At 38.7% G+C, this 25,254-nt stretch overlaps 1 protein-coding gene across 1 annotated transcript in view; it reads right to left on the bottom strand.

The window, feature by feature from the left end:
• Positions 1 to 25,254, bottom strand: part of LOC131050901 (lycopene epsilon cyclase, chloroplastic) — a 270,496-nt gene that overhangs the window by 190,078 nt on the left and 55,164 nt on the right. The window contains exon 4 of the mRNA XM_057985246.2: positions 18,185 to 18,320. Coding sequence (XP_057841229.1) covers positions 18,185 to 18,320 — 136 coding nt within the window. The remainder of the gene's footprint in view (positions 1 to 18,184; positions 18,321 to 25,254) is intronic.

The following is a 25,254-nucleotide window of genomic DNA, read 5'->3' as shown; positions in this document are numbered from 1 at the left end:
AGCATATTTTGCACGGAGTCCTTGAACTCCTCCCTTTCATGTTCTTTGGTGGTTCACCCTATCAGGACGGTTGTAATGCTATAATCGACCAACGCAATTTGATCTGCTGGCTTATTGACAGGCGGGGTAGCGACATGGATGGTGCGGTTCCTCTGCTCCATCCTTGGTGATCCGGGAGTAGGTCTTAGGCTTTTTCTTCCCTTTGGAATTTGTTTCCCCTATGCGAGAGAAAATATCCTCCAAGTCGATTGGTGGCTTGGTGGCTGCCTTCCGCTGTGCACGAGCAACTAACCAGTCTTGAGGTATGGTCTGCCCGGATGTTATGGCCAAATTTCCACTCTGCTCCTTAGAGGTTTCAGCTGGTACACTGCATATCTGCAATTGATTTGTCATAGAAGGAGCAGATGCAGTATCCAGCCCTTTACATATAGCTAAGTTCTCCCCTACCTCACTGAACAACTGTCAGGTATCCTCTTGTGATGGTTGCTCTTCAGTTTTGTCGGGCTTGTGAGTCTCATCCCCCTTTCGTTCTCCTTCGACGGTGGTGTCATCTGTGCCAGTACTATGCAGTTGTAATTCATGCTGACTCCCCTGGGTGAGTTCATGAATATCAGCCTCTCGATTGGATGAAATTTCTCCTTCCTCGACTTGATTTCCAGGTTCACTAGAATCAATGATCCTCACCTCTGTATTTAGCTCATTTTGTGTCGGAGGATTATTAGCTTCGAATGCATCAACATTGCTCTGGGAGGGCGGAGCAGGTATATAGTTAAGTTCAACTACATCATCCTCGGAACTAAGGTCCTTGGATAATGAAGTGACTTCTGGCCTTCTAATAGGGATCTTTTCCCTTCTAGTCATTTTTGACGTCCGAGCCCCTCTATTAGCTCTGGCTTTCTTCCTCTTTTCGGGCTTCTCAACATCTTCCTTTGGTGCACTTGAGGTTCCTTCATCTTCCGAAGACTGGGAATCGAGACTGCCCATCATATGGTATTTGAATTGAATTCCTTCATGGGTCAGTCTCTCAATGTGCTGGTGTAACCAATGATCGGTGTACCTTCCTGGAGCTGCCATAATTGCCTCAAAATCAGTAATTGGGTCCTGAGACCAATCAATGCCCGGCAAGAGGTATCTTACTGCCTCAAACTCCTGAACCTGCAAGCAATTGCCAGAGTTTGTCACTTGATCCGGGACCCAATGGTATTCATAAAGTTGCATCTGCTGCACACTTAACCTTGAATATTCACGTCGTCAGACCTCATAGTCATCAGAACAATTCTTCCAATAGTCCTCAATTGATTCCTTTGCTATATAGCACCTGCCACAGGCTCTTTTTGCCAAATTGTCATGATCAAAGCATTTTCTTGGGAAATGTTCCTGTAGGCCATAAGATGCTAACTTGGCAAGTGACTCATCGGCTTGCACTGAACTTTTCAAATGCACCCAAAATCATAGGGAAGGTGAATCCGGACTACTTCTTATCTCTGAGTAAGCTGTTTGTTGGATGTGCTTGCCTTGCAACTTGTTGTGACGTTTTCACACATCGACCCATTGCAAACGGGGACCCCCCTTCTTTTTAGGCCCTTTCGATCTTTTGGCTTTGTTTTTTTGGTCCTTTTCGCAGCAGCCTTGTCAATCTCTCTACTTTGCAAGTGTTTGGGGGTCATATTGATTAAATCTGCTTTTTGTTTGGGTGAATTTGATGAAGTCTAGGACTCGTTTTGTTAATTTTAGGGTTTTCGCCTTCAGTCTTAGATTTTAGGGGTTCCTGTTAGGGTTTTGGGAAAACTAAAGATACAACTAGAATCAGGACCCTTCAAGGAACCTCCCAGTAAAATTTGAGTCAAAACAGAGCAACTTTCTATTTTTAGAAAGTCCCTATTTTTTAGGGATTTTTTTGAGTCCTGGAATGTCGTCATTTTGCCAAAAATCAAACTTACTATTTTTAGTAAGTTCTATTTTTAGTAAGTTTCTATTTTTAGTAAGTGCTTTTCTGACCTACTTTGCCCAAACCTTGACATTTTTGAAACACTTACTATTTGGGAAAATCTATTTTTGGCAGGATCTTCACAGGAAAACACTGAAAGGTGAATATCTTTGAAGACGTTGAAGACTGAACGTTCATAAAGACCATTTCTGAATCCGGAAGAGTCAAAAGGCAGACAAGTTGGATCAAAAAATGGTTAAGTTTGGAACTCCTATTCCAAAAGAGGAAAGCATGCAAAATCATCCAAGTCCAGAAATTCACATCAATCCACCAATGGCATCCTGATCCGAAAAAGGCCTGAAATTTGACTAAGTCTGAAAGCTTGAAGGATCTTCCAAAATCCAGAATTTGCATTATGATTCCTATGGACCTGAAACCACTCTCAAACATCCTGACAATATATATGAAATATAACTTAAAGTATAAGTGGTATCTTCAATATATATTTCATATATATATCCTAACGAAGAGCCTGGAACTTGTGAAAAGCATCAAAATCCTCCATGCATGAAAAATTCCGCCCAAGGAAATGATTAGGCACCAAACTAAGGGAGGCAAGGGCAAATGGAAAATTCCATGAATCCATGGCATAGTGAAAATTGCGCCCAAGGATGCAGTTGGCTGCCTAACTGAGGAAGGCAAGGACAAATGGAAAATTCCATGAATCCACGACATAGTGAAAATTCCGCCCAAGTATGCAGTTGGGTGCCAAAATGGGATTCCCATGGAGAGAAGACAAATTCCATGAATCCTTGGCCAAAGAAAAATGTCGCCCAAGCACTGAAGAGGGCACCAAAATGGGATTCCCATAGATGGAAGCCAAATTCCATGAATCCTTGGCCAAATGAAAAATCCGCCCAAATGTGGACTTGGGCGCCAAACTCGACATTCCATGGAAGGTGTAAAAAAATGAAAATTCCAAGGCATAGTGAATTCAACGCCCAAGCTAAAAAGTTGAAATTTTGCCTAAGGCATGGAATCCAAGGGGTCAAGGAGGAATAGAAAATAAAATTCCCCTCAAGCAAATTTTTGAATTTGCTATTTTTAGACACCGAATCTTGCCGGAATGAGGAAATTGTTATAGATTCGGAATTGTGGCAAAATTCTCCATCTAATGAACCTGGCTCCTAAAGTTTAGGAGGATCCCTAAAAAATAGGGATGTTGAAAAGAAGACACGGACAATTCACAAAACAATGAATTCCTTCCTCGGGAGGAATTTCCGCCCCAGCCTTGTGGAGGGTGCCAGAATGAAGAGTGCATGGAGAAACAGGCAAATTGCAAGAGTCCTTGACCAAGGCATTTTAGCGCCCAAGTGAGAGAAGGAGCGCTAGACAGAGGGATGCAAGGAATCCATGGAATTGAAAGAATTCCCCACCAAGTGTAAAATGTCGCCTAGGAACACAGGAGTGCGCTAAAATGATCTTCTCATGGACAGTGCACAAAGAGATGAATTCCTTCATCAGGGAAGAATTGCACCTAGGAAGAAGAAATTCCAGGAAAGGTGAAAAATTGACTAAGTGTTTGAAATTTCTTCCTTCAGGACATAGTTCTTGGAAATCATGAAAATTGGCTAAGGTATAAAGAATTTCCTTCCTCAGGGTAAGGAACAAATTTCTTTCCAAAGGAGAATTCCTCCACAACAAGAAAACACATCCAAGGATGAATTGAAGATAAAATTTTTAAGGCAACGAAGGAATCAGGGATGAACTAAACAAGAAATTTCCCCCAGGAAAAGTTTTTAAAAATCCATTCCCGGGCATCAAATCACATCCAAATTTCAAAACATTTTACAAATTTCATTTTTTAGGAGAATTTTCTCTCTCCTGGACCGTGGAACCCTAATTTGGAAATTTTCCTAAAAAATAGGAAATGTGTAGAATTGATGAAAAACCTTCTCTGAGCAAGGAAAGTTGAAGAGACTTCAAGAAAATTCTTCCTGAATCGAATTTTCCCTTTCCAACAATTCCAAATGTGCAGGAGCGGATATACGACGGCGGGGTCCACTTGCATGGCGAGGATCTATTGAACATGTGGCAGTAGAGTGGCGCATTCATTATCGGAATATTTGACCAAATGGCGACCCAGTCATTGCATGTTGAATTTATGGCAGATTCCTTTTGCATGCAGCCGCCGCATGGGGAAATGATGGATCATTTATGACATAATGCGGTAATTTTTGCATGGATGAATATTCAACGCATGTTGGGTGAATTTGAAGGAGGTGGTGCATTTAATGCACAATTGATGCTATTTTGGGTACTTTTGAATTAATTGTATATGGGCATGATGGGTTATTAATTGGAGATTCCCACCTTGTTGCATCTTGAGTGGAGAATCTTTTAGGGAAAACCCTAATTAGGGTTTGCATGTAATCATGGCCTGAGGCCTATATAAAGGGGTGACCCCCCCCTCATTTGAGGGGGGGGAGACTTGTATGAAATTGTTGCGATTAGTTTTGAGATAATAACAGTGAAACATTGTTCTCTGATGGTGTCCTCTTAAGTTATTTTTTCAAAGCTTGCATGGTTTCACCTTCCTCACTTAGATTAGAAATAGTAAAGTGTTTTGATTTCAATGGAGAATGTAACGGTGTTTGATGAATTCCCATGGTTCATACTTTTTGCATCTTGTTGATTGTAAGTTGCAGTGTAAAGTTAGCCTGAAACCCCAAATTTATGCTAAGTTCGATTGTGAATAGTCGTTTGGATTGCGTCTTGTTGGGTATTCAAATGCACTTTCTCAATGTGAAAATCCTTCAACATCCTCAGAAGATTGCACCGGTTCTTCCGGAGTTGTAATTGATCTTGGCGAAGCAGAGCTTGGTTTATTTTGGAATTTGTCCACCAAAGCACTATTCATTGTTATCACTGCCCTTAGGAGTAGATTTAGATCCTTCTAAACCCTTTCCCTTTTAGTTTCAATTCATTTTAGTCCGTTCGAAGAAGCAGCATCACAGAATTGTCATATCTGATGATGGAGTTCCAACCACAACAAAGAAGTGAAAGAATGATGCAAACGTAAGGCCCCTTGGACTACCAGCAATCACATCAGCCAACTGAGTCACGTCCGTAGCATAAAGGAACCTTGGACTCGATTGTTTGAACTTCTTGCAATCTTAGCAGGCAATCAAACTTTGATCAAGAGAGTGTGAAGTGACCGTTAGGCAACTTTATTCTGTGTTCGACGTTGTCATAAAAAACACGTCATAACAACTTCCATAAGAATTACTTTGTCTATTGGATAGCGTGGAAGTCGGAATGGAGCTCCCTCAAAGCTGGCTATCCAGATATAGGAGAACCTAGGGAATTGAAGAAACCAGGTGCAATACTTTTGTACCAAAATGGTAGCCTGCTCCGAGAGCCTTATGTGCAATCCCCCCTACATCAACCTGACTAGGCGCATTGTGAAGGCGTCATTGACACACTCATATTGACCAATTGCATACGCAGGGTTGTTCTTTTCCCTCTGAGCTATGTCATAGTAATGTAGTTGAGGATAGCAGTCGTACACCTTTACCTGATTAGGCCCGTTCCCGATCTCACGCTGCTTGATTAACCCTGTCAGTAGCTAGTGTCAGGCGAACATATAAACTAGGTAAGAGGTCATGGTGAAGTGTTGTAATATTCCTCTTAATTTTTTTTTGTTTTTTAGCAATAAGAGTTACAAGCAAACACCACAACCCATTAAGGTTAGAGAAATAATCCAAACTACTGAAAGGGAACCCATCCACCTTTTGTTCACCGAGAGCCCAATCTAGGAGGGTGAGAGCATACGGTGTTCCGGGGATCGTTAGCACCATAAATCAATATGAAATTACAATGCACAGGTGGCAAGCCAGCCCCTTCTGCTTATCCAGCAAGATAGAAACCGAACTCTTGGCGGTAAACCAGCAAAGGGAAATAACAAGAAACTGAAACTCAATCACTCTACCGCATATTTCAGCGGGAGGACATTACATTAAGCTATCACTCTACCGCATATTTCAGCGGGAGGACAATTGCATAAAACTTATCACTCGACCACTTATTCAGTGGGAGGACTGAGTACATAAACTGAATTACAAAGCAAGAAGCCGGCTACGCTAGCCTCTTCCACTTATCCAGTGACAAATAAGAACAACAAGAATGATTGATCAGTACTACTAAAACAATCTTACAAAATAGAGATATGAGATAAGATAAGAAGCTTAATGTTGATCTCAAACAATCCACTATCAAAATCACACCACACTTGAACACTACTGTTGTTCTAATTCTGCAAGCTAGAAAACACACTATCCAGCCACTACCGGAAAAACCAAAACACTCATAACTTTCTCAAAACTAATCGGAATCACACCAAATAAAATGCAAATAACTAATATAACATAGGCAACCAATCCAATACCTCAAACTCGCAACTTGGAAGCCCAAATGTGTTGCATGCATCCCAAGGTAAGTCTGAAAATGGCGCTACAGCAGCAAACTTCGATTTGCAACCAAAAATTGTGATGATCACCAAAATCCACGCCAAGATAGGAGAATGATTGTCTTCCCAATATGCTTCCAAAGAGCCGATACCCAGAACGATGCAATCACTTGGTCAAGAGATATGAGCAAACTATGGTTTCAGCAACTCCGCGACCAGCAACAAGGAAACACTCCAAAATCCACACAAAACTCTCCACAATTTGCAGAACACTCACGAATAGCACTGGAATTACAGGAACACAGCTAGGTACTATCTTCCAAGTACGAAACTAAGACTTAGCTAGGAAGCCACACTTCGAAGCTCAGATTTTCAATTGCCAAACCGGCAGCAAAACAATGCAATTTCATAAGATATCCAAATTGTATTTATAGTTTTTTTTCCTCTGAAATTCAAATGTAAACGCTCCCAAATTCACCTCACCAATTTGCATTTCATTTCACTCTCACATGGCATCCAAATGACATTTCATTTCATTTCATTTCCCAAGGTGGGCGCCCAAGTTGCATTTTTTACCAATAATTCAACAACTTCGAACTTGCCTAAGTCTTCAATAATAACTTAATGCATTCTTCAAATTTCAACGCCTAACTTAGGAAAATATAACATTGATATTAGAAAAAAATGTCTTTTCCTAAGTCGCCCAATATATCATTAATCAGTAATAAAATAATTAAATATTAAACCTTAGGATAAGGAAATAATATTTAATTAAATCACTTATGACTCCAATACTGATTATCAACAAAATCCAGGATGAAGCTGAGCAATGAAGACCACTGAACTGCTACAGGATCGGGACCTGTCCAAACTGCTAAAAATAGAATTGCTCAATACTGCCACGTACTAAAAATAGTAAGTCATGAAATACTCCTTCGAAAAACATGATCTTCGCACCCGGAGAAAGAGCTTGGAAATCTCAGTAAGACAGCATCATCCAAACAGCCAAACCCTAACTTACTAAAAATAGTAAGTTCTCACTTCACCAAAGAATCAAATGCATGTTATACCACCCTAGAGCTCATGAAAAACCCGGAAGGAAACCATAGATAGAACTGAAGAATTCCCTCCTGGTAAACTCTAAAAAGCTCGTGCAGAACTCCACAAAAGTTGGAAACCCTAATTCTCCTTTCCAAATAGCCTATGGCTCTCCGGAATAGGCCAATGGACCACTGAACTAATCACTTTAGTTGCGGAGAAGGGGACATTACAATCCGCCCTTCCCAAAATTGCTTGTCCTCAAGCAATGCCATCACAACTCCCAAAAATTTTAAACTGATCCACACCAAAGCAAGTACGATCCCAGGGTCCCATGCCCGTATGAAGAAGAACCCACCATGCCAATACTGCACCACTCTGATCACATCAGTGAAAACATCACGCCAAAACTGCACTAACCTCCCTTGTAACTCTAAAATGTTACCATGCATGATGCTCAAATTGAAAAATCTTGAAGGACTAACATCACTACCGTGCAGCACCTCATGCCCATAAAGCTCTGAGTAATCAATATCAACAATGCCACTATCTATCACAAGCCTGGGCAATAGGAAATAAAGCCTACTCAACTCACAATCAAACTCCACAACATATCTCCCCAAGGTGTCAAGCGGAGCCATGACTGTAAATGTGGCTTCCCGAAATCTTCCTGCAAAGATGAAAACAATCCTTTGCAAGAGCTCAACAACCCCATCCCTATGGCTCCACATAAATCTAATAGGCCTCAATTGAATTATTCTGATACAACCATGGAGACTTCTAAAATCTCCTATAGTTCCTACTTCAAGCACCTCAGAATGATGAACCATAGAAAGCAAAGGTTCAATGTCCCAATCATAAGTAGAAGAGAGGGCATAAGAATAACCACTAGTTAGAGCTTAAACACTTCCCATATACAGATACTGATTGCCCCAACTCACCATACCTCTCATCTGAGACCATAAATCCGTCCTGCCAGGAGACTTTGAAGTCTGAAAAAAATACACCAGCAGCCCACCAAGTCTGAAATGATTGACTTGAGATCTGATTTCAAGGAAATCAGCATCCAAGAAAATGAACAATTGCTGCAACATAGGAAATCGTCATCCAAGACAACACATCTGCTCACATCCAAGGCTGGAAATATCTTCTCTAGTGACTCCAACTCTGCATGGAACCATCCTTTTCTCAGAATATCTTCCCAATCCACTAGTTGATGAGCAAAAGGAACTATCAAATGGCTGGTAAAGAAGGGAACAACACGATCAAGTCTGAAAATTTGTTCCTTATCCCTCCAAAGATCCTTCTTTCCACATGTAATAAGCTCCATCAGACCATGTTGATGATCTCGAGCCTGGACACCCAACCGACAATGATCTTCAACAACTGAAAAGAAAACTCCAAACATCCCCAAGTGCTAGTAAGAACCAAGAGCATACTTAAGAAAATGATGTCTCCTCTAGCAACCCCTTGAAGCCTAACCATGAAAGCTTCAACAACATTGGAGTATGGAACAAGTGTTGCCCTCAAATCCAACTCCCAAAATGGACTAGTATGAGCCTTATTATTATTCAACCCTATAAATGGGTTATTAAGTATGCAATCACCACGTTCTGGTCCTTTATCCCCTACTTTGTGAGTAACAAATCTGAAATCTTCACTCCTTGCTGCTGCAATGAAAGCTTGGACGACTTCTAAACTGTGTTTAGACAACATCTTGATGCCAAAGATGTTGAAATCATCCAGCACAAAGAGAGGGTTTTTAAGAGCTTGGAAGCCATCCCTTTCTTCTTGCTCACTTCCATCTTGCTGATCCAAATCTGCACATGCAACCTTTGTTTTTCATGTGAAGTTCTCAAGATCAAACTCTTCTTGAAGACTATCAAGCTCAGCTTGATTTCTTCAGATCTTTGTGCATTCTCTTGCTCCCTGAAAAGTTTGAAATCAGCAAACTAGTCTTCTAACTCCATTAGAACCAATTGAGTATTTCCTAACATGTCCTTTGTTGACTCAAGCTCAAGAGTAAGCTCTTCAACTTTCCTCTGTTCCCCTTGGAATGCACTAGTGGTTTTCCTTGCAAGTTCAAAGGCATAATCTCGATCTTTAATCAAGTGTATGTAATCTGATTTCAATATTTCCAAAGAGTCTTTGATAAGTTGCAGATTAGGGAGAGTAACTTCATCCTTAACCCCTTTCTGTCTCTCATCCATTTGAGCCTTCCAAAAGAGTTCTTCAATCAAACTATGTGTGTGATCAAATTGGGATAGAGCTTGCATTTCTTTTTCAACAGGCACCTTGAATTGACCATCCCACTCATAAGAATGCAGAGATGGTGTACTGCTGATAGGCAACAAGAAAAAATCAGAACTTTGTTTCTTGCAATCGATACCCCCATAGCTGCTCCAAGATTCTCGTCTAGCTCCACCAACTAGTGGCAATTGCTCAATATCATGAAGAGGATCAAATTCTACTAAATCTTCAACTTTTTGCTTACTACTAACTTCATGAATAGGTGAATCAGATTTGCATTTTAGAACCTCTTTAAACTTTCTATCATCAAAAACCATATGGTCCTCTAACTCTACAACACAATCTGTTTTTTGAGCTTCATCAAGATCAAAGGGAAATTCATCCCACACAGGTTCCTTGTCATCGCTAGGTGCCATCATACCCGGATCCCAAGTGCTAAAGGGCTGGTTACTTTGTTTAGTTAAAAAGTGCTCACCATAGCTCCAAGTATCATCCAACTTAGATCTTCAATCTTCTCTTAATTTCCACGCATTGCTATTCTCACCAAGAGCAATGCTAGAAACAAGTGATGTTTCATCTTCCCACTCAAACAGTGGATTGTCATATGTTTTCACTTTACCCATCTCAAACAATGGGTTATCAACGATCTGAAAAGAATTTCCTTTTTCCAACTTAAACCAACAATCCTGCTGTCCTAAATCTGAAAATTCCAATTTAGGATATTGCTCAAAGACTTTCAGAATTTGGTCAAGCTCATTCTTCAAACTATGAGTCTCAACCCCATTATTCTGAAATGCAATTTTTGATTGCTCCTCTAAATCTGCCCCTTGAATGTCATCATTTTGGCATATTTTAAACTCACAAAATAGGACAGCCTCTTGGTCATTAGGAACTTCATCATTAGCTGCAATATTTTCAGCTTCATAACATGAATCTCCATCCAACAATCTATTAACCTTTTCCTCTTGTTGAACATCTTCAATTTTCATTTGCTCTTCCTCTAGAAGCACATGAGTGCATTCAACACTATCACTAGCTCCATAATAAACATTAAGAGATTCATCATGCACAACCTCAAATATTGTTTTTTCTTCTTCTTGAATGACAACCTCATCAATGGTAGGTGCATGCATCACCAAAGAGTCTTCATGAAGCACTGTCTCAAAGTTAGGTGTCAAAATGTGATAACCCCTAAGGTATCACCTGATATAAAGTTATTTAATAATGTTAAGATATGAACCAATTAAATTAGATTATTGCAAATACATGGTTAATACGATAATACAAGCAATATATTAAATAGAGAAAAATATATTTAATATATAATAAAGGAAAGTGTGATTTAATATGTAATGTATTTAAATATATATATAAGAAAATGTTATATATTATTTAAATATATAATAAAGAAAGTGTATTTATTATACATGTAAAAATATATAATAAAGAGGAAATTATTCATTATTTAAATACATTCAAAGAAAAAAGGCAAAACAATGCATAAACTCCTAATAGACTATTAGGAGCCCTCCCGATCACCCCGCATGAAGTGGTGCAAGGGTAATTGGGCTGCGATTACCACCGCACCCCTTCATGTGGAAGGGGACCCATGGAGGGGTACAACCCTTCACGGGGTATTAAGGAGGGGAGGCAGCCGCAGCAGTAAGAAGAAAAAGAAAAGGACGAAAGGTAGAGCGGGAGTAATATTTAGGGAGCGGGACTTCTGCTACGAACCAACAGGTAAGGGGTAAAGTATTATCATTTACTAAGTATTATTATTACTTAATATGTTAATGTTAATTAATATATATTGTTCATTGAACATAGGTAAGGAATATGTAAGGCAATTAATTAAGTATTATAATTAATTAATATGTTAATGTTAATTATATATATTGTTCATGGAACTTAGGTAAGGAATATGTTAAGGCTATTTATTATATGCATTAATGGATACAATTAATCAATATACTAATCTACACACTAAAGAATGATTAAGGATTATAGATGCGAATAAACAAGATGTAATACATATGTTAACAATGGTAGGGTACATTTGATATATATATGTTAAAGAATACATTAGGAATACATGTTAACATAAAATGTGGATTATGAAATAAAATAGTACTAAATCGTCAAAATGTATTATAAATGTAAATGTAAACACATGTTGGAGGCCATAGGGAGGAAACCCCCTTAGTCTAAGGGAGGGATTATGATAATCCCTAGGGCAGTATATATACTGAAGGTTGATATGCATATATAGGGCTTAGTTGATTAAACACCAACTAAGAAGAGACGGATCTGGCCGGTTCCCTCTGAGGACTTGGATGATGAAGGCATCACCCAAGGCAAGGAATAGACAAGGGTCTTCCTTGAAGGGCTTGGGTGTAAGAGGTTACACCCAAGACAGGATTCGAATTCAACTTTGATTTCCTGAAGGGCTTGGAACCAAGGGGTTCAAAGAAGGCGAGCTTCACAACCGCCTAAGGACATACTTTCGTATGGCATTCGTATCCTTTTTTTAGATAAAAATTATGATCATGCTAATTAAGTGTTAAAAATAGATTGTGAATTAAAATGGTCTATATATATATATATATATATATATATATATATATATATATATATATATATATATATATATGTTGTGTTCTAACAATCTGTTTTGCAGGTTAATGATCTCTAACTAGTAGGGGCATTACACAAAACACCAACTCCATCATTTGTCTTTGTATTAAAGATATTATTTTCAGACTCTTCCTTATGTTTGGATTTTGCAAGAACCTTCACGAACCCCATTTTAATATCTGGATACTTCATCAAATTAATCAATCCCTGCATTAACTCACAAATAGACTTATCTGTAGTAGACATTCTTTGAAACTCTGATATGCAACAAAAACCACGACCCAACAGGATGGCAGGGAGAACTTGTGCTCTGATCAATTTGAACACACAGGCTGGTAGGAAAACCAGCTCTGATACCACTGTAATACTCTTAATTTTTTTATTTTTTTTAGCAATAAGAGTTAAAAGCAAACACCATAACCCGTTAAGGTTAGAGAAATAATCCAAACTGCTGAAAGGGAAACCTTCCACCTTTTGTTCACCGAGAGCCCAATCTGGGAGGGTGAGCATACGATGTTCCGGGGATCGTTAGCACCATAGATCAAACTAAAATTACAATGCACGGGCGGCAAGCCAACCCCTTCTGCTTATCCAGTAGGATAGAAACCGAACTCTTGGCGGTAAACCAGCAAAAGGAAATAACAAGAAACTGAAACTCAATCACTCTACCGCATATTTCAGCGGGAGGACACTACATTAAGCTATCACTCTACAGCATATTTCAGCGGGAGGGCAATTGCATAAAACTTATCACTCGACCACTTATTCAGTGGGAGGACTGAGTACATAAATTGAATTACAAAGCAAGAAGGCAGCTAAGCCAGCCTCTTCCACTTATGCAGTGGGAATTACAAATATGAACAACAAGAATGATTGATCAGTACTACTGAAACAATCTTACAAAATAGAGATATGAGATAAGATAAGAAGCTTAATGTTGATCTCAAACAATCCACTATCAAAATCACACCACACTTGAACACTACTGCTGTTCTAATTCTGCAAGCTAGAAAACACACTATCCAACCACTACCGGAAACACCAAAACACTCATAACTTTCTCAAAACTAACCGGAATCACACCAAATAAAATGCAAATGACTAATATAACATAGGCAACCAATCCAATACCTCAAACTCGCAACTTGGAAGCCCCAAATGTGTTGCATGAATCCCAAGGTAAGTCCGAAAATGGCGCTACAGCAGCAAACTTCGATTTGCAACCAAAAATTGTGATGACCACCAAAATCCACGCCAAGATAGGAGAATGATTGTCTTCCCAATACGCTTCCAAAGAGCCAATACCCAGAACGATGCAATCACTTGGTAAAGAGATATGAGCAAACTATGGTTTCAGCAACTCCGCGACCAGCAACGAGGAAACACTCCAAAATCCACACAAAACTCTCCACAATTTGAAGAACACTCACAAATAGCACTGGAATTACAGGAACACAGCTAGGTACTATCTTCCAAGTACGAAACTGAGACTTAGCTAGGAAGCCACACTTCGAAGCTCAGATTTTCAATTGCCAAACCGGCAGCATAACAATGCAATTTCATAAGATATCCAAATGGGAGGCCAAGCACCTGTATTTATAGTTTTTTTTCCTCTGAAATTCAAATGTAAATGCTCCCAAATTCACCTCACCAATTTGCATTTCATTTCACTCTCACATGGCATCCAAATGACATTTCATTTCATTTCCCAAGGTGGGCGCCCAAGTTGCATTTTTAACCAATAATTCAACAAGTTCGAACTTTCCTAAGTCTTCAATAATAACTTAATGCATTCTTCAAATTTCAACGCCTAACTTAGGAAAATATAACATTGATATTAGAAAAAAATGTCTTTTCCTAAGTCGCCCAATATATCATTAATCAGTAATAAAATAATTAAATATTAAACCTTAGGATAAGGAAATAATATTTAATTAAATCACTTATGACTCCAATACCGATTATCAACAAAATCCAGGATGAAGCTGAGCAATGAAGACTACTGAACTGCTACAGGATCGGGACCCTGTCCAAACTGCTAAAAATAGAATTGCTCAATACTGCCACTTACTAAAAATAGTAAGTAATGAAATACTCCTTCGAAAACATGATCTTCGCACCCGGAGAAAGAGCTTGGAAAGCTTAGTAAGACAGTATCATCCAAATAGCCAAACCCTAACTTACAAAAAATAGTAAGTTCTCACTTCACCAAAGAATCAAATGCATGTTATACCACCCTGGAGCTCATGAAAAACCCAGAAGGAAACCATAGACAGAACTGAAGAATTTCCTCCTAGTAAACCCTAAAAAGCTCATGCAGAACTCCACAAAAGTTGAAAACCCTAATTCTCCTTTCCAAATAGCCTATGGGTCTCCGAAATAGGCCAATCGACCACTGAACTAATCACTGCAGAGAAGGGGACATTACAAGTGCTTCTTCTCTTCAAGTTCGACCAACTGGGTATGGATATTATCACTGATGATCTGGGCCCAGTCGAACTTGGATTTCCCGGCAAAAACCTGCTCCGTAAAGTAGAACATCCACTCTTCAAAAAAGTTAGATTGAGGGAGTCCCATAACCCGGCTGAGCAAGGTGACCATATCACCATGCTCATTGTGAAAGTCACTTCTGGGGGTCTTTTTCCCGATTCTAATACTTGGAGGCCTTCTCTCCTTATACCATTCTTCGTTTATCAATGTCCTGCATTTAGCAGGGTTCATGTCATATGCAACTTGTGCTTCATCTATGGTTGTCGCAATGGGGTTATCCGGGAACGGGATGTCGAATGCTTCACCAATGGCCTCAGGTGTGAAGTCAGCTAGGACCATATTTTCCAGAACTACTAATCTGGTCTTTGGCTGATAATGTCGGGCAGCCTCAACTACTAGCTCATAATTCTGCACTAATGGGGGAAATCCTGTTGCCTCGGCGATACCACTTTCCATCATCCGCCTAGGCTTGCCATAGGCGTTAGGAGAATATACTCGGTCTCTAAAGTCCTGAATGTCTATGTGGCCCAAGTCAGTATCGCCTATGTTTTCCCATAAGCTTTGGACTTTTGACTCCCTCAATCCTCCTCTCTGGTAATCGTATTTCATCTTCTCGCCTTTGTGGGGAATGTCTGATTTAGAAACCCGAGATGTTTCGGCTGCACCAGGCGTCTTTGAGGATTCTACCGCAGATTTAGGCATTTATCCTGCACAATCGGATGCGGATTACGAGACGAGATGAAGGAAACAAACAGGTTAGTCAAAAAGAGGATGACATTAGCACATAAGGATCAATGGAAAACTGAAATTTGAAGAAAGTACGATGCTTCAGCAAAAGAGCCTGATTAATTTGGACATGAAATGTTATTAAGCTCTCCGTTTAAAATTCACTACTTGGATGCGGTTCAAGGCTTGGGTGTTCAATGATTGCTAAATTTGCACTCAAAGTCTTCAGTTCAGTTTTCAAAAATGAATGAGGTTCAAAATTTCCTAAGTCTGAAATTTGCATTCCTGGGTTAATTTTCTTGACAGACTTTGCTTTAAATGCTATGTTTGATGCCTTTCAAAAGGAAAAAGATGCGGTCTACAGGATTTCACCATTTAATAGATTTTTCTATTATCTGCTTAAACACATTTGACCAATCTTGCATTTATTTTAAATGATTTCAAAGGAGACAAAGCGAGCTTACCTGGCAAACAAGGTATCAATCCCGCGGTCTCCCCAAACTTCGAATTAAAAGGGCTTTGTGCACACTCGGCCTACAGGGTCATTCTAAAAACTTCAAAAATGCCCTTTTCTTTAACTCACGTGATTTTCAAATTGCCCAATTTTCGGGAGGAAACACACGTAAACCCTAAGACACCGCCTAGGCTCTACCTCGCAATTTCGGTCATTGGAGGCTTTTGCAAATTTCAAATCATGAAAACTCCTAACTTCTCCTCTTGCGATTTCCTGATCACTGGCGATTATTGGGGAAAGGAAAGGTTTTCTTGCAAACGCTAAAGTCTAACGTTTCAACATTCTGGCAAAAACCGGTTTGGGGGCGAAATCGAAAGGTTTTACGCTTCAATGCTTCACTTGACCTCGTGAACTTCGTCCTGCTCTCTTCTTATGCAAACTTTCCTCCATCTTTGCGTTTTACCTTTGCACAATGAATTTCAGCCAATACGGATTTTTTTTTTAAAAGTTTCTTTAAGTTTCGCGTTTCACCTTGGGCCCCGATTACCTTGGGCCCCAAAATTCGGCCCTTTTGCGAGCTTTCAATTTTTCTAACGTTTTACCTGTTCGCCGAAATTCAGGCTTAAATGGACATTTTAAAAAATTTGCAAACTTTCTTCACCTTTAAACGCTTTCCCTTTATCGCCAAACTTCGGGCCAAATGGATATTTTGCAAACTTTCTTCACTTTTAACGCTTTCCCTTTATCGCCAAACTTCAGGGCATATGGATATTTTGCAAACTTTCTTCACTTTTAACGCTTTCCCTTTATCGCCGAACTTCGGCCTAAAACGCTCTTTTGCCAACTTTTAGTTTTTTAACGTTTTGCCCCTATTCGCCGAATTTCGGCTCATAAGGCGATTTTGCAAACTTTTTAAGACATTTGACATTTTACCTCTGACCCCCGAAAATCGGCAAACTTAGGTGCTTTGAAAAGGTTTTGAGCTTAGACACTTCACTTGGGTGGCGAAAATCGGTCTAAAGGGAATTTTAAAACTTTTGAAGTTTGCGTTTTTCAGAGTTTAGGCGATTTTTGGCCCAGGGACAACTTTTGCGAAGGTTTCAACTTGAACGTTTTACTTCAAAACGAAAAATCGACCTCCTGAGGGATTTTGCCAACTCTTATTTAACTTGTCTTTTCGGGCCATAAGGCCTTTTTGCGAGCTTTTCAAAACTTTGAAACTTAGGCGTTAAACTCACCTTGCAGATTCACAAGCTTACGCTATGACTAGATCTCCCTTGGATTGATTTTGGGCATTCAAAAAAAAGTGAGACTCTCCACGCAGAATTCCCAGGCGATGCGACTCAAAAGTCCAAACACGCCCTTTTTTCAATGACTGCAAAGGTTACTGCTTCACCACCTCCCGGATCCCAACAAGAGGGACGGCGGACAAAAATCAAAATTCGAAACTCAGCAGGACGAAGGCTAAAAAAAAAAATAGGGGGACCCTGTCGGCGACAGGGAGTGTGTGCAATGCACAACAAGATGCAACTCAATAAAATCATTAATCCATGAAAGACAACCTAGTGTGGTTGCATTGATAGAGAGGATAAACAAAGAAACTTCAAACCATACTTCTTTCTTGAGGAATCAATTTACCATCCCATTAAAGAGCACAAACGGCTCACCACCAATAAGGATATTGATAAAGCCGAAATTCTTCAGCTAGCTCTATGACCTGTCTCTCTAACTTTGAAATTCAATGCCAAGCATAATATCTGGTCTTCTGTGAAGTATAATAGTGTTTGATTTGGATTGTGTGCTTCATTAAAAAAGAATATATGTCATACTTTTGAAAGCATGTGTTTTGCCTTTTTCTAAACTTAAGTCACTAGAATGTTTGTAAGGTCTACAAACCTTGCAGTTGAGGTTCAAAGTTGTTTAATTTGTTTAATTTCTATATTGCACGCAGGCTTGTTAGAAGTTAGAATAATTTGATGGAGTAAATATTTTCCTCAGAGAAAAACACTTTGAGTTAATGGATGTAAGGTTTTTTAATCTAATATAATTCCAACATCTATACTAAAAAAATGAAATTAATATCCTCCGAATTTTATTTTGGAACAAAAAGGAAGCTTCTCTATTACTTCCAATTCACTCATTTAAATATCTGCACATGTACATCACCATAAAATACTAACATGGAAAGGAAACAAACCTTCTCAGCAATTCCTCACGAAGCAAACGTCGACTTACACGACCATAAGCACGTCCAATTAGTAGAGGTTTGTCATTTTTTAGATACACTGCAGTGTCTCTCCAAACATGTTCTATGCAGTTTTTAAGTCCAAGAGCTGGAAGAGAAAGCCTCGTATCAGAACATTAAAAAAAGAAGTAATTAATCTACTAGAAACCAAAGTGCAATCACATTTGTAAAATCATCAATAAATACCCTTAGAAAAACATAAACATTGGAGGTACATAAAGGGCACAAAACACCAAAGTATGTGAGAGTTGCCAATATCAGTAAATTAAAGCATTTAACCATATAGCATCAACTAAAACCAAGAAGGTAAAAATTGCATTAGAAAGTAATTTTACTCTTGCTTCTGGATATGGGAAAGAATTAAAAAATAAAAGAAAATTTAAGCATTTAATTTAAAACTAGCATTGGAATAACAATCTTCTGATTGAGTGTTGTATCTTGTCTTTATCTATGTCTGTATGAGTGTGCATGTTAATCACTTGGGTTATTGGGGTATAAAATTATATACATTTAATTAAAAATATTGGATGCCCTAGTGGCACACCATAAGTCATTGAAACCATAGTAAACCTCATCAAGAGAATTATTCTATATCAAAGATAAAATCAAAAAGACCATTTGATAGAAATGAATTTCAAAGTCCATAAAGTTAATAGGAAACAATTTATGCATAAATATAGGAACCATTATAATAACATGATCACATAATGTAATAATGTTGATGAAAACAAAATAAAGAAGATAAATAAAATTCCAATTCCAAATCAAGAAACTGGCAATTGATTTTACTTTGTTATGTTTCCTGGAATGTGTATAATATGGTCTTCTCATTTATCATTTTCAAAGACTTCATCTAGAGCTTCGAGTACAATGATCATACTTTGTACAAAAATCTGGGTTCTACAATCATTAGCCATTACTTAATAAATGACAAAGGTTAATAGAAGAGAAGAAAATTCAGTATGGAAAGCACCTTCAAAGGATGAGTTTTAAAATTGGTGCTCATCTTCCTTTAGATTAAGACTTAGACATCATGATAGGACGCTGAATGCCAAGACTTGATGTTGGAAGTAGGAGCATCAAAATTGGGATGCTAGGCTTTGGAGAAAGGAACCCAAATGCCAAGACTAGGAATAGGGGTTCTCACATGCGACGGTGTGGAGATGATGCCAGACCCTAATATTTAGATGCCCAACTTTTCCCTAAAATCTAAGAACACTTGGGAAGCCAAGAAAGTTTTTCCAAATGCTGAGAAATTGATTCTATGTATTAGAGTTTACAGACATCAAGTCGTCAATTTCATGTTCAAAGCCAATTGCAAGCTGAAGGAACAACCAAGCATCCTAGTGAGATTGGATGCCACAATCATCTTTGAAAGGTCGGACATAGAGACAAAAAAGTTACATGTTAGAATCAAGAACTCAAAAGTTGGAGATTGGGAGCAAAGTTCATTCAAAGTTAGTTCCAACAACATTTTAGGTTCACTTCGTTCCAAGTCTTTCATAAGAGAATTATTTGGATTGATATTTGTACCTAACTCCCTACTGTAATGTTTACTGCTATATCTGATAAATTGAATACCGGAAGTAACAATAAAGATGACAATGCATACCAGACACAGGACTAAAGAATATCTTTATTCGCACATGAAACTATTATAGAGAAGATGACCAGAGATGTTCGACCAAGGATTACAATTGATTCAACTCCCATGTACTACCTTCCTTGACGTACAAATTATATTCAAAGGACCCGATGGTTGCCAAGAGGAACACAATCATCAACCAATTGACGCTTATAACTACCCAAGAGTGACAACTCACTTAATACAAACAATTAATACATTAGCATATAACCAATATTATCAAACATAACAATAGGCATTGTACGCTAACTACATCATCCCCCCCCCAAAAAAAAAGTCCTCTTCTAGACGACAAGTATAGATCAAGTAATATTCAAAAAGACTAACGACAAGAGGGTAGACAATGACTTGGACTGGACAACCCCAACTTGTAGTGTACCTACCAAATCAAATGGAGGTCTTGGGGCAACACCCCCAGCGGAATCAAGAGGCAGTGCCCCTTGCAAGGGTCTAGGGGTAGTGCCCCCTACAAGGTCAAGGGCAGCAAAAAACTCTATGTCGCACACAATTTTTGTGATTTTTCTAGATGCCAAAAACAATGCTGACAAAGCCAAAAAATAGCAATTTTAGAGAGTTAAACCAACATATGCAACATATTAAAGTCTGATGTGTCATGAGAAATCCACTTCGTAATCTGCAAAATCCACCAAGAATGTGTCGTATGCAATCAAACCATGTATGATGCCACCATGAGGTCGCACGTGGCAACTGCTGGGCCATACATGAGAGTTGTTGAGTCATGCAAAAGAGCATTTTCGTTGTTGTACGGGAAGGTTGTGCTGTAGCTGATTGTGACATACAGAATGCAAGAGGATGGTGACGAATGATGCCCATACTGTAAATGTTTTTCAAATTCCAATTCAATGATCAAGGTATATATATAATGTTGTTGTATTTCAATGTAAATGTTTATCACAATATAATTGTTCTGGTGATTAATTATATTCTATGTATTGCAAGTGGAGATAGAGCATTAAAAATTTCGATGTCTTCTCCATTTATCATTAATCGGTATATATAAAAAAATAGGGACGATCAAGTGACACCTTGATCAGACATGTCTATTAGACATGGCCGATCAAGGTGCCACTTGATCGTGCCATTTCATTTGCAATACGTAACCAATCTAATGCCGATATAAATCGGTGTCAATGCGTAACAATGAAGTCCGATAACTAATCAATGGCATTAACAATGAAGCCCGATAACTAATCAATGGCATTAACAATGAAGCCCGATAACTAATTAGTGGCATTAACAATGAAGCACGATAACAATCGAGATATCAAGGTTACTGTTTATTGTTAGACTGCAATGTTTATATATTAACACAAATCGTGAAATACGATCCTAGCATGATCGTAAATTTAACATCAATTTGTATGATTATAATCGGTAAAATCGATAATGCACCATATATATAAGGAGAGCAATTATAATAGTAATATCAAATGATAGAACAAAGGAATAATAAGTGAAGTCTATTATAGTCTATCGATGAGATAGATGATTGAATGAGAGACTTCATTTATCTCTCATTCAATCATTTATCTTACCGAAGCTATCATGTATCAACACTCCCTCTTAGCTCAGGAAGATGAATGACAAACAACATATCTAGCATCACATTTCTCATGCTGATCAATATTCCTTATGTAGTTTTATAATCTCACTCTCCAAAGGATCATATCACCTAAAACACGTGACATGAAGTATCACCTAATCACGTGATACAAGAAGTCATATCACCTAAGCACGTCACATGAAGTATCCCCTAAACACGTGATACAAGAAGCTCACCACATTAACTTGTGATGACAAGATATTACCTAAGGACGTGATATAAGTATTGCAAAGCAAGCAATACTAAGGATAAATGCATGAGAATAATTAAATCCTCACTTTATCCAAATTGTGGTATGTGCACTGACATTTTCAAATGTCTTTACCACAATATAATCATGGCACATCCATGACATACCAGGAATCACACATGATATCTGGTTTGATCATTATAAGATCGTCACCTTATAATGTCTTCATACAAGTGTTCATTATCTGAGAGATCGTCACCTCTTAGAAATGTACACAGGGGGTGGAGCCCATAAAAGTCATAGCACGACAAAGAAGTTTACACATTAAACATCTTATTAATATATAAGTACAGATTACAAAGCAAATTACCTTTCAATCATACCAAGACCTTTTCTGAAGTGCTCAACCTTCACTCTGGAAAGTGGTTTGGTTTGAATATCTACTGTATGATCTCCTATACAAATGTATTCCAACTGGATCACATTTATGTCTACCATATCTCACACATAATGGTAAGGAATCTCAATATGCTTGGATCTATCATGAAACACCGGATTCACTGAAAGTTTTATGCAACTCTGGTTGTCACAATGAATAGCTGTAGGTTTCATTGGTTCACCGAATAATCCCACAAGCAACTTCCTAAGCCATACTGCCTCTCGAGCAGCCATGGAAGCTGCAATGTATTCGGCCTCAGTGGAACTCTGTGCTACTGATGACTGCTTTCTGCTGATCCAAGATATCATTGCTGAACCTAAACTGAAACAGCATCCTGAGGTGCTTTTCCTGTCAGTTACACTTCTAGCCCAATCTGAATCTGTGAATCCGTGTAAATTCAGATCAACTCTCTCATACTTGAGACCAAGCTTTAGAGTACCTTGTAGGTATCTCAAGATATGTTTTACTGCTACCAGGTGTGTCTCCTTTGGATCACACATAAACAGACTCAAAGCATTAACAGCATAGCAGATATCTAGTCTCGTATTTACCAGATACATCAGGGACCCAATCATTTGCCTGTATAGAGTAGGATCTGTGGGTTGTGATTTTGTTGCTGCTTCCTTAAGTTTATGAAGGTTTGTTTCCATCGGAGAAGTCATAGGTCTGCAGTTCAACATTCCAAATCTCTTCAAAATGTCCAAGGTTTACTTACCCTGGTTTAGTATAATGCCATCAGTATTCTGCCATACTTCCAATCCTAGGAAGTAATGAAGGAGTCCCAAGTCCTTCATGTCAAATTCTTTAGCAAGGTCTTTCTTGCACTGATCTATGAAGTGATCTTCTCCTGTGATTAGCAAATCAAGAACATATAGAATCAATATCAGCATATCACCTTTGTCTTGCTTATAGTTGAGATTTGGATCTACATCATTCTTTGAGAAGCGTAACCCTGTGAGATAAGTGTCAATTCTTTCTTACAAGACCCTGGGAGCCTGTTTAAGCCCATAAAGAGCTTTCTTGAGTCTACAGTGTACACACATGAGACTCTGCATCATGATTCTCAAATCCTTCAGGTTGCTCTAGATATACTACTTCTGCAATCTTTCCATTAAGGAATGTTGTCTTTACATCCATCTGATGTAGTTTCCATGCCTTTGTTGCTGCAATGGCTAAGAATGCTCTTACTGAGGTGTATCTGGCTACAGGTGCAAAGGTTTCTTCATAATCAATTCCTTCCTTTTGTGAGAACCCTCTGGCTACAAATCTGGCCTTGTGTTTCTCAATGCTGCCATCTGCAGCATGTTTGATCTTGAAAAGCCATTTGGAGGAAACCACAGATTTTCCAGCTGGCCTAGGAACAATCTCCCAAACATCATTTTTCATAATGGACTGATATTCCTCAGACATGGCATTCTTCCATACTTGATGTTTAAGTGCATCTGATACATTGGTAGGTTCAGCATTTGAAAGATCATTCATGAGGGCAACATAGCTGGTGAATTTATTAGGCCTTTTGCTCTCTCTGAAGGTTCCTGAAGGAGCAGCATACTTCTGAGCTTCTTTTACAGTTTTCGTGGCCCATAGTGGTCTTTTCTTGAGAATCTCACCTTCATTTTCCTCAAGATTCTCCCTTTGAAGCTCAGGTGCATGATCTTCATCTATGCTAGGGGCAGGAACATGGACTTCAAGTTCCATGGAACTTTGGGCTCTTTTGAAGGCTAAGTCTTCTTCAAAAATTACATCCCTACCAAGTTCAACATGCCTTTGACTAGGTATATAGATTCTGTAAACCTTGGAGATTTTATTATACTCAACAAGTATTCCCCTTTTTCTAGAAGGCTCTAGTTTTGACCTTTTCTCTTTAGGTACATGAATATAAACAGGGCACCCAAATATCCTAAGATGGCTGATATCTGGCTTTGTTTTAGTAAAAACTTCCTCAGGGGTTTTGTCTTCAACATGACAGTGAGGACATCTATTTTGTATATACACGACAGTGCTGGTGGCTTCTACCCAAAGATTGGTATTTAGGTTTTTATCAAGGAGCATAGCTTTGGCAGCTTCTACAATTGTCCTATTTTTCCTCTCAGCTACCCCATTTTGTTGAGGATTATAAGGTATAGTAAGCTCACTCTTAATCCCAACATTTTTACAAAAATCCTTAAACAGATCTAAGGTGTATTCCCCCCCATTGTCAGTTGTTAAGGTTTTAACTTTATTTCCTGAGGAGTTTTCTGTTAGTGATTTAAATTCTTTGAACCTATTAAGGATCTCTTCTGATTCTTTACATTTAAGAAAGTAGACCCAAGTCTTTCTAGAGTAGTCATCCACAAATATTACATAATACAAAAATCCTCCTAAAGAGGGTAGAGACATAGGTCCACATACATCAGAGTGGACTAATTCTAAAACATTACTTGTTTTCCTAGTATTAATTTGAAAAGAACCCTTGGTATTTTTACCTAGGGCACATCCCTTGCATGCCCCAAAATGATACTGCTTTAACTTGGGTAAACCTATGACAAGGTTTTCCACAGATGATAAAGCTCTGAAATTCAGGTGCCCTAGTCTTCTATGCCAAACTTCATTAGCATCTGCAACTTCATGGATTAGGGCTAGGTTGGGCTCTGTGCACAACTCATACAAGTAGCCTTGTCTTTGACCAATGGTTTTGGCTTTCTTAATGGACGAATTCTTTGGCCAAGCCAATCCTTTGTTGTCCATGAAGGTCACCCTATACCCATTATCCTCTAGTGCTGAGATGGAGACTAGATTCCTCTTGATGCCTGGGACATATAGTACTCCTGTAAGCTGTAATGATAAGCCTGACTTCAGTCTGATGGTGCAAGTTCCAATTCCTCTGACTGGATGTGCAGAGTCATCTCCGATTGTCACTTCCTCATTAATCTCTTCTATCATGGAGTCTAACACTTCTCTAAACCCTGTAATATGTCTGGATGAGCCACTGTCGATCAACCATGAGTTAGCTTTGTTTGATGCTTGGTTTGAAAGTGCTGAGTAGAGTACATATTTCTCAGAGTCATCTTCTCCCTTTGATTTTCCAGCTTTGGCAAATGTAGCTTGTTGTTTAGCCCTTTCAGGACATTTAGCAACATAGTGC

The sequence above is a fragment of the Cryptomeria japonica genome, chromosome 2 (genome assembly GCF_030272615.1).
Source record: "Cryptomeria japonica chromosome 2, Sugi_1.0, whole genome shotgun sequence".
Classification (NCBI taxonomy): Eukaryota; Viridiplantae; Streptophyta; class Pinopsida; order Cupressales; family Cupressaceae; genus Cryptomeria; species Cryptomeria japonica.
The sequence above is the reverse complement of the archived record's forward strand: the minus strand, read 5'-3'. Positions and strand labels throughout refer to the sequence as shown.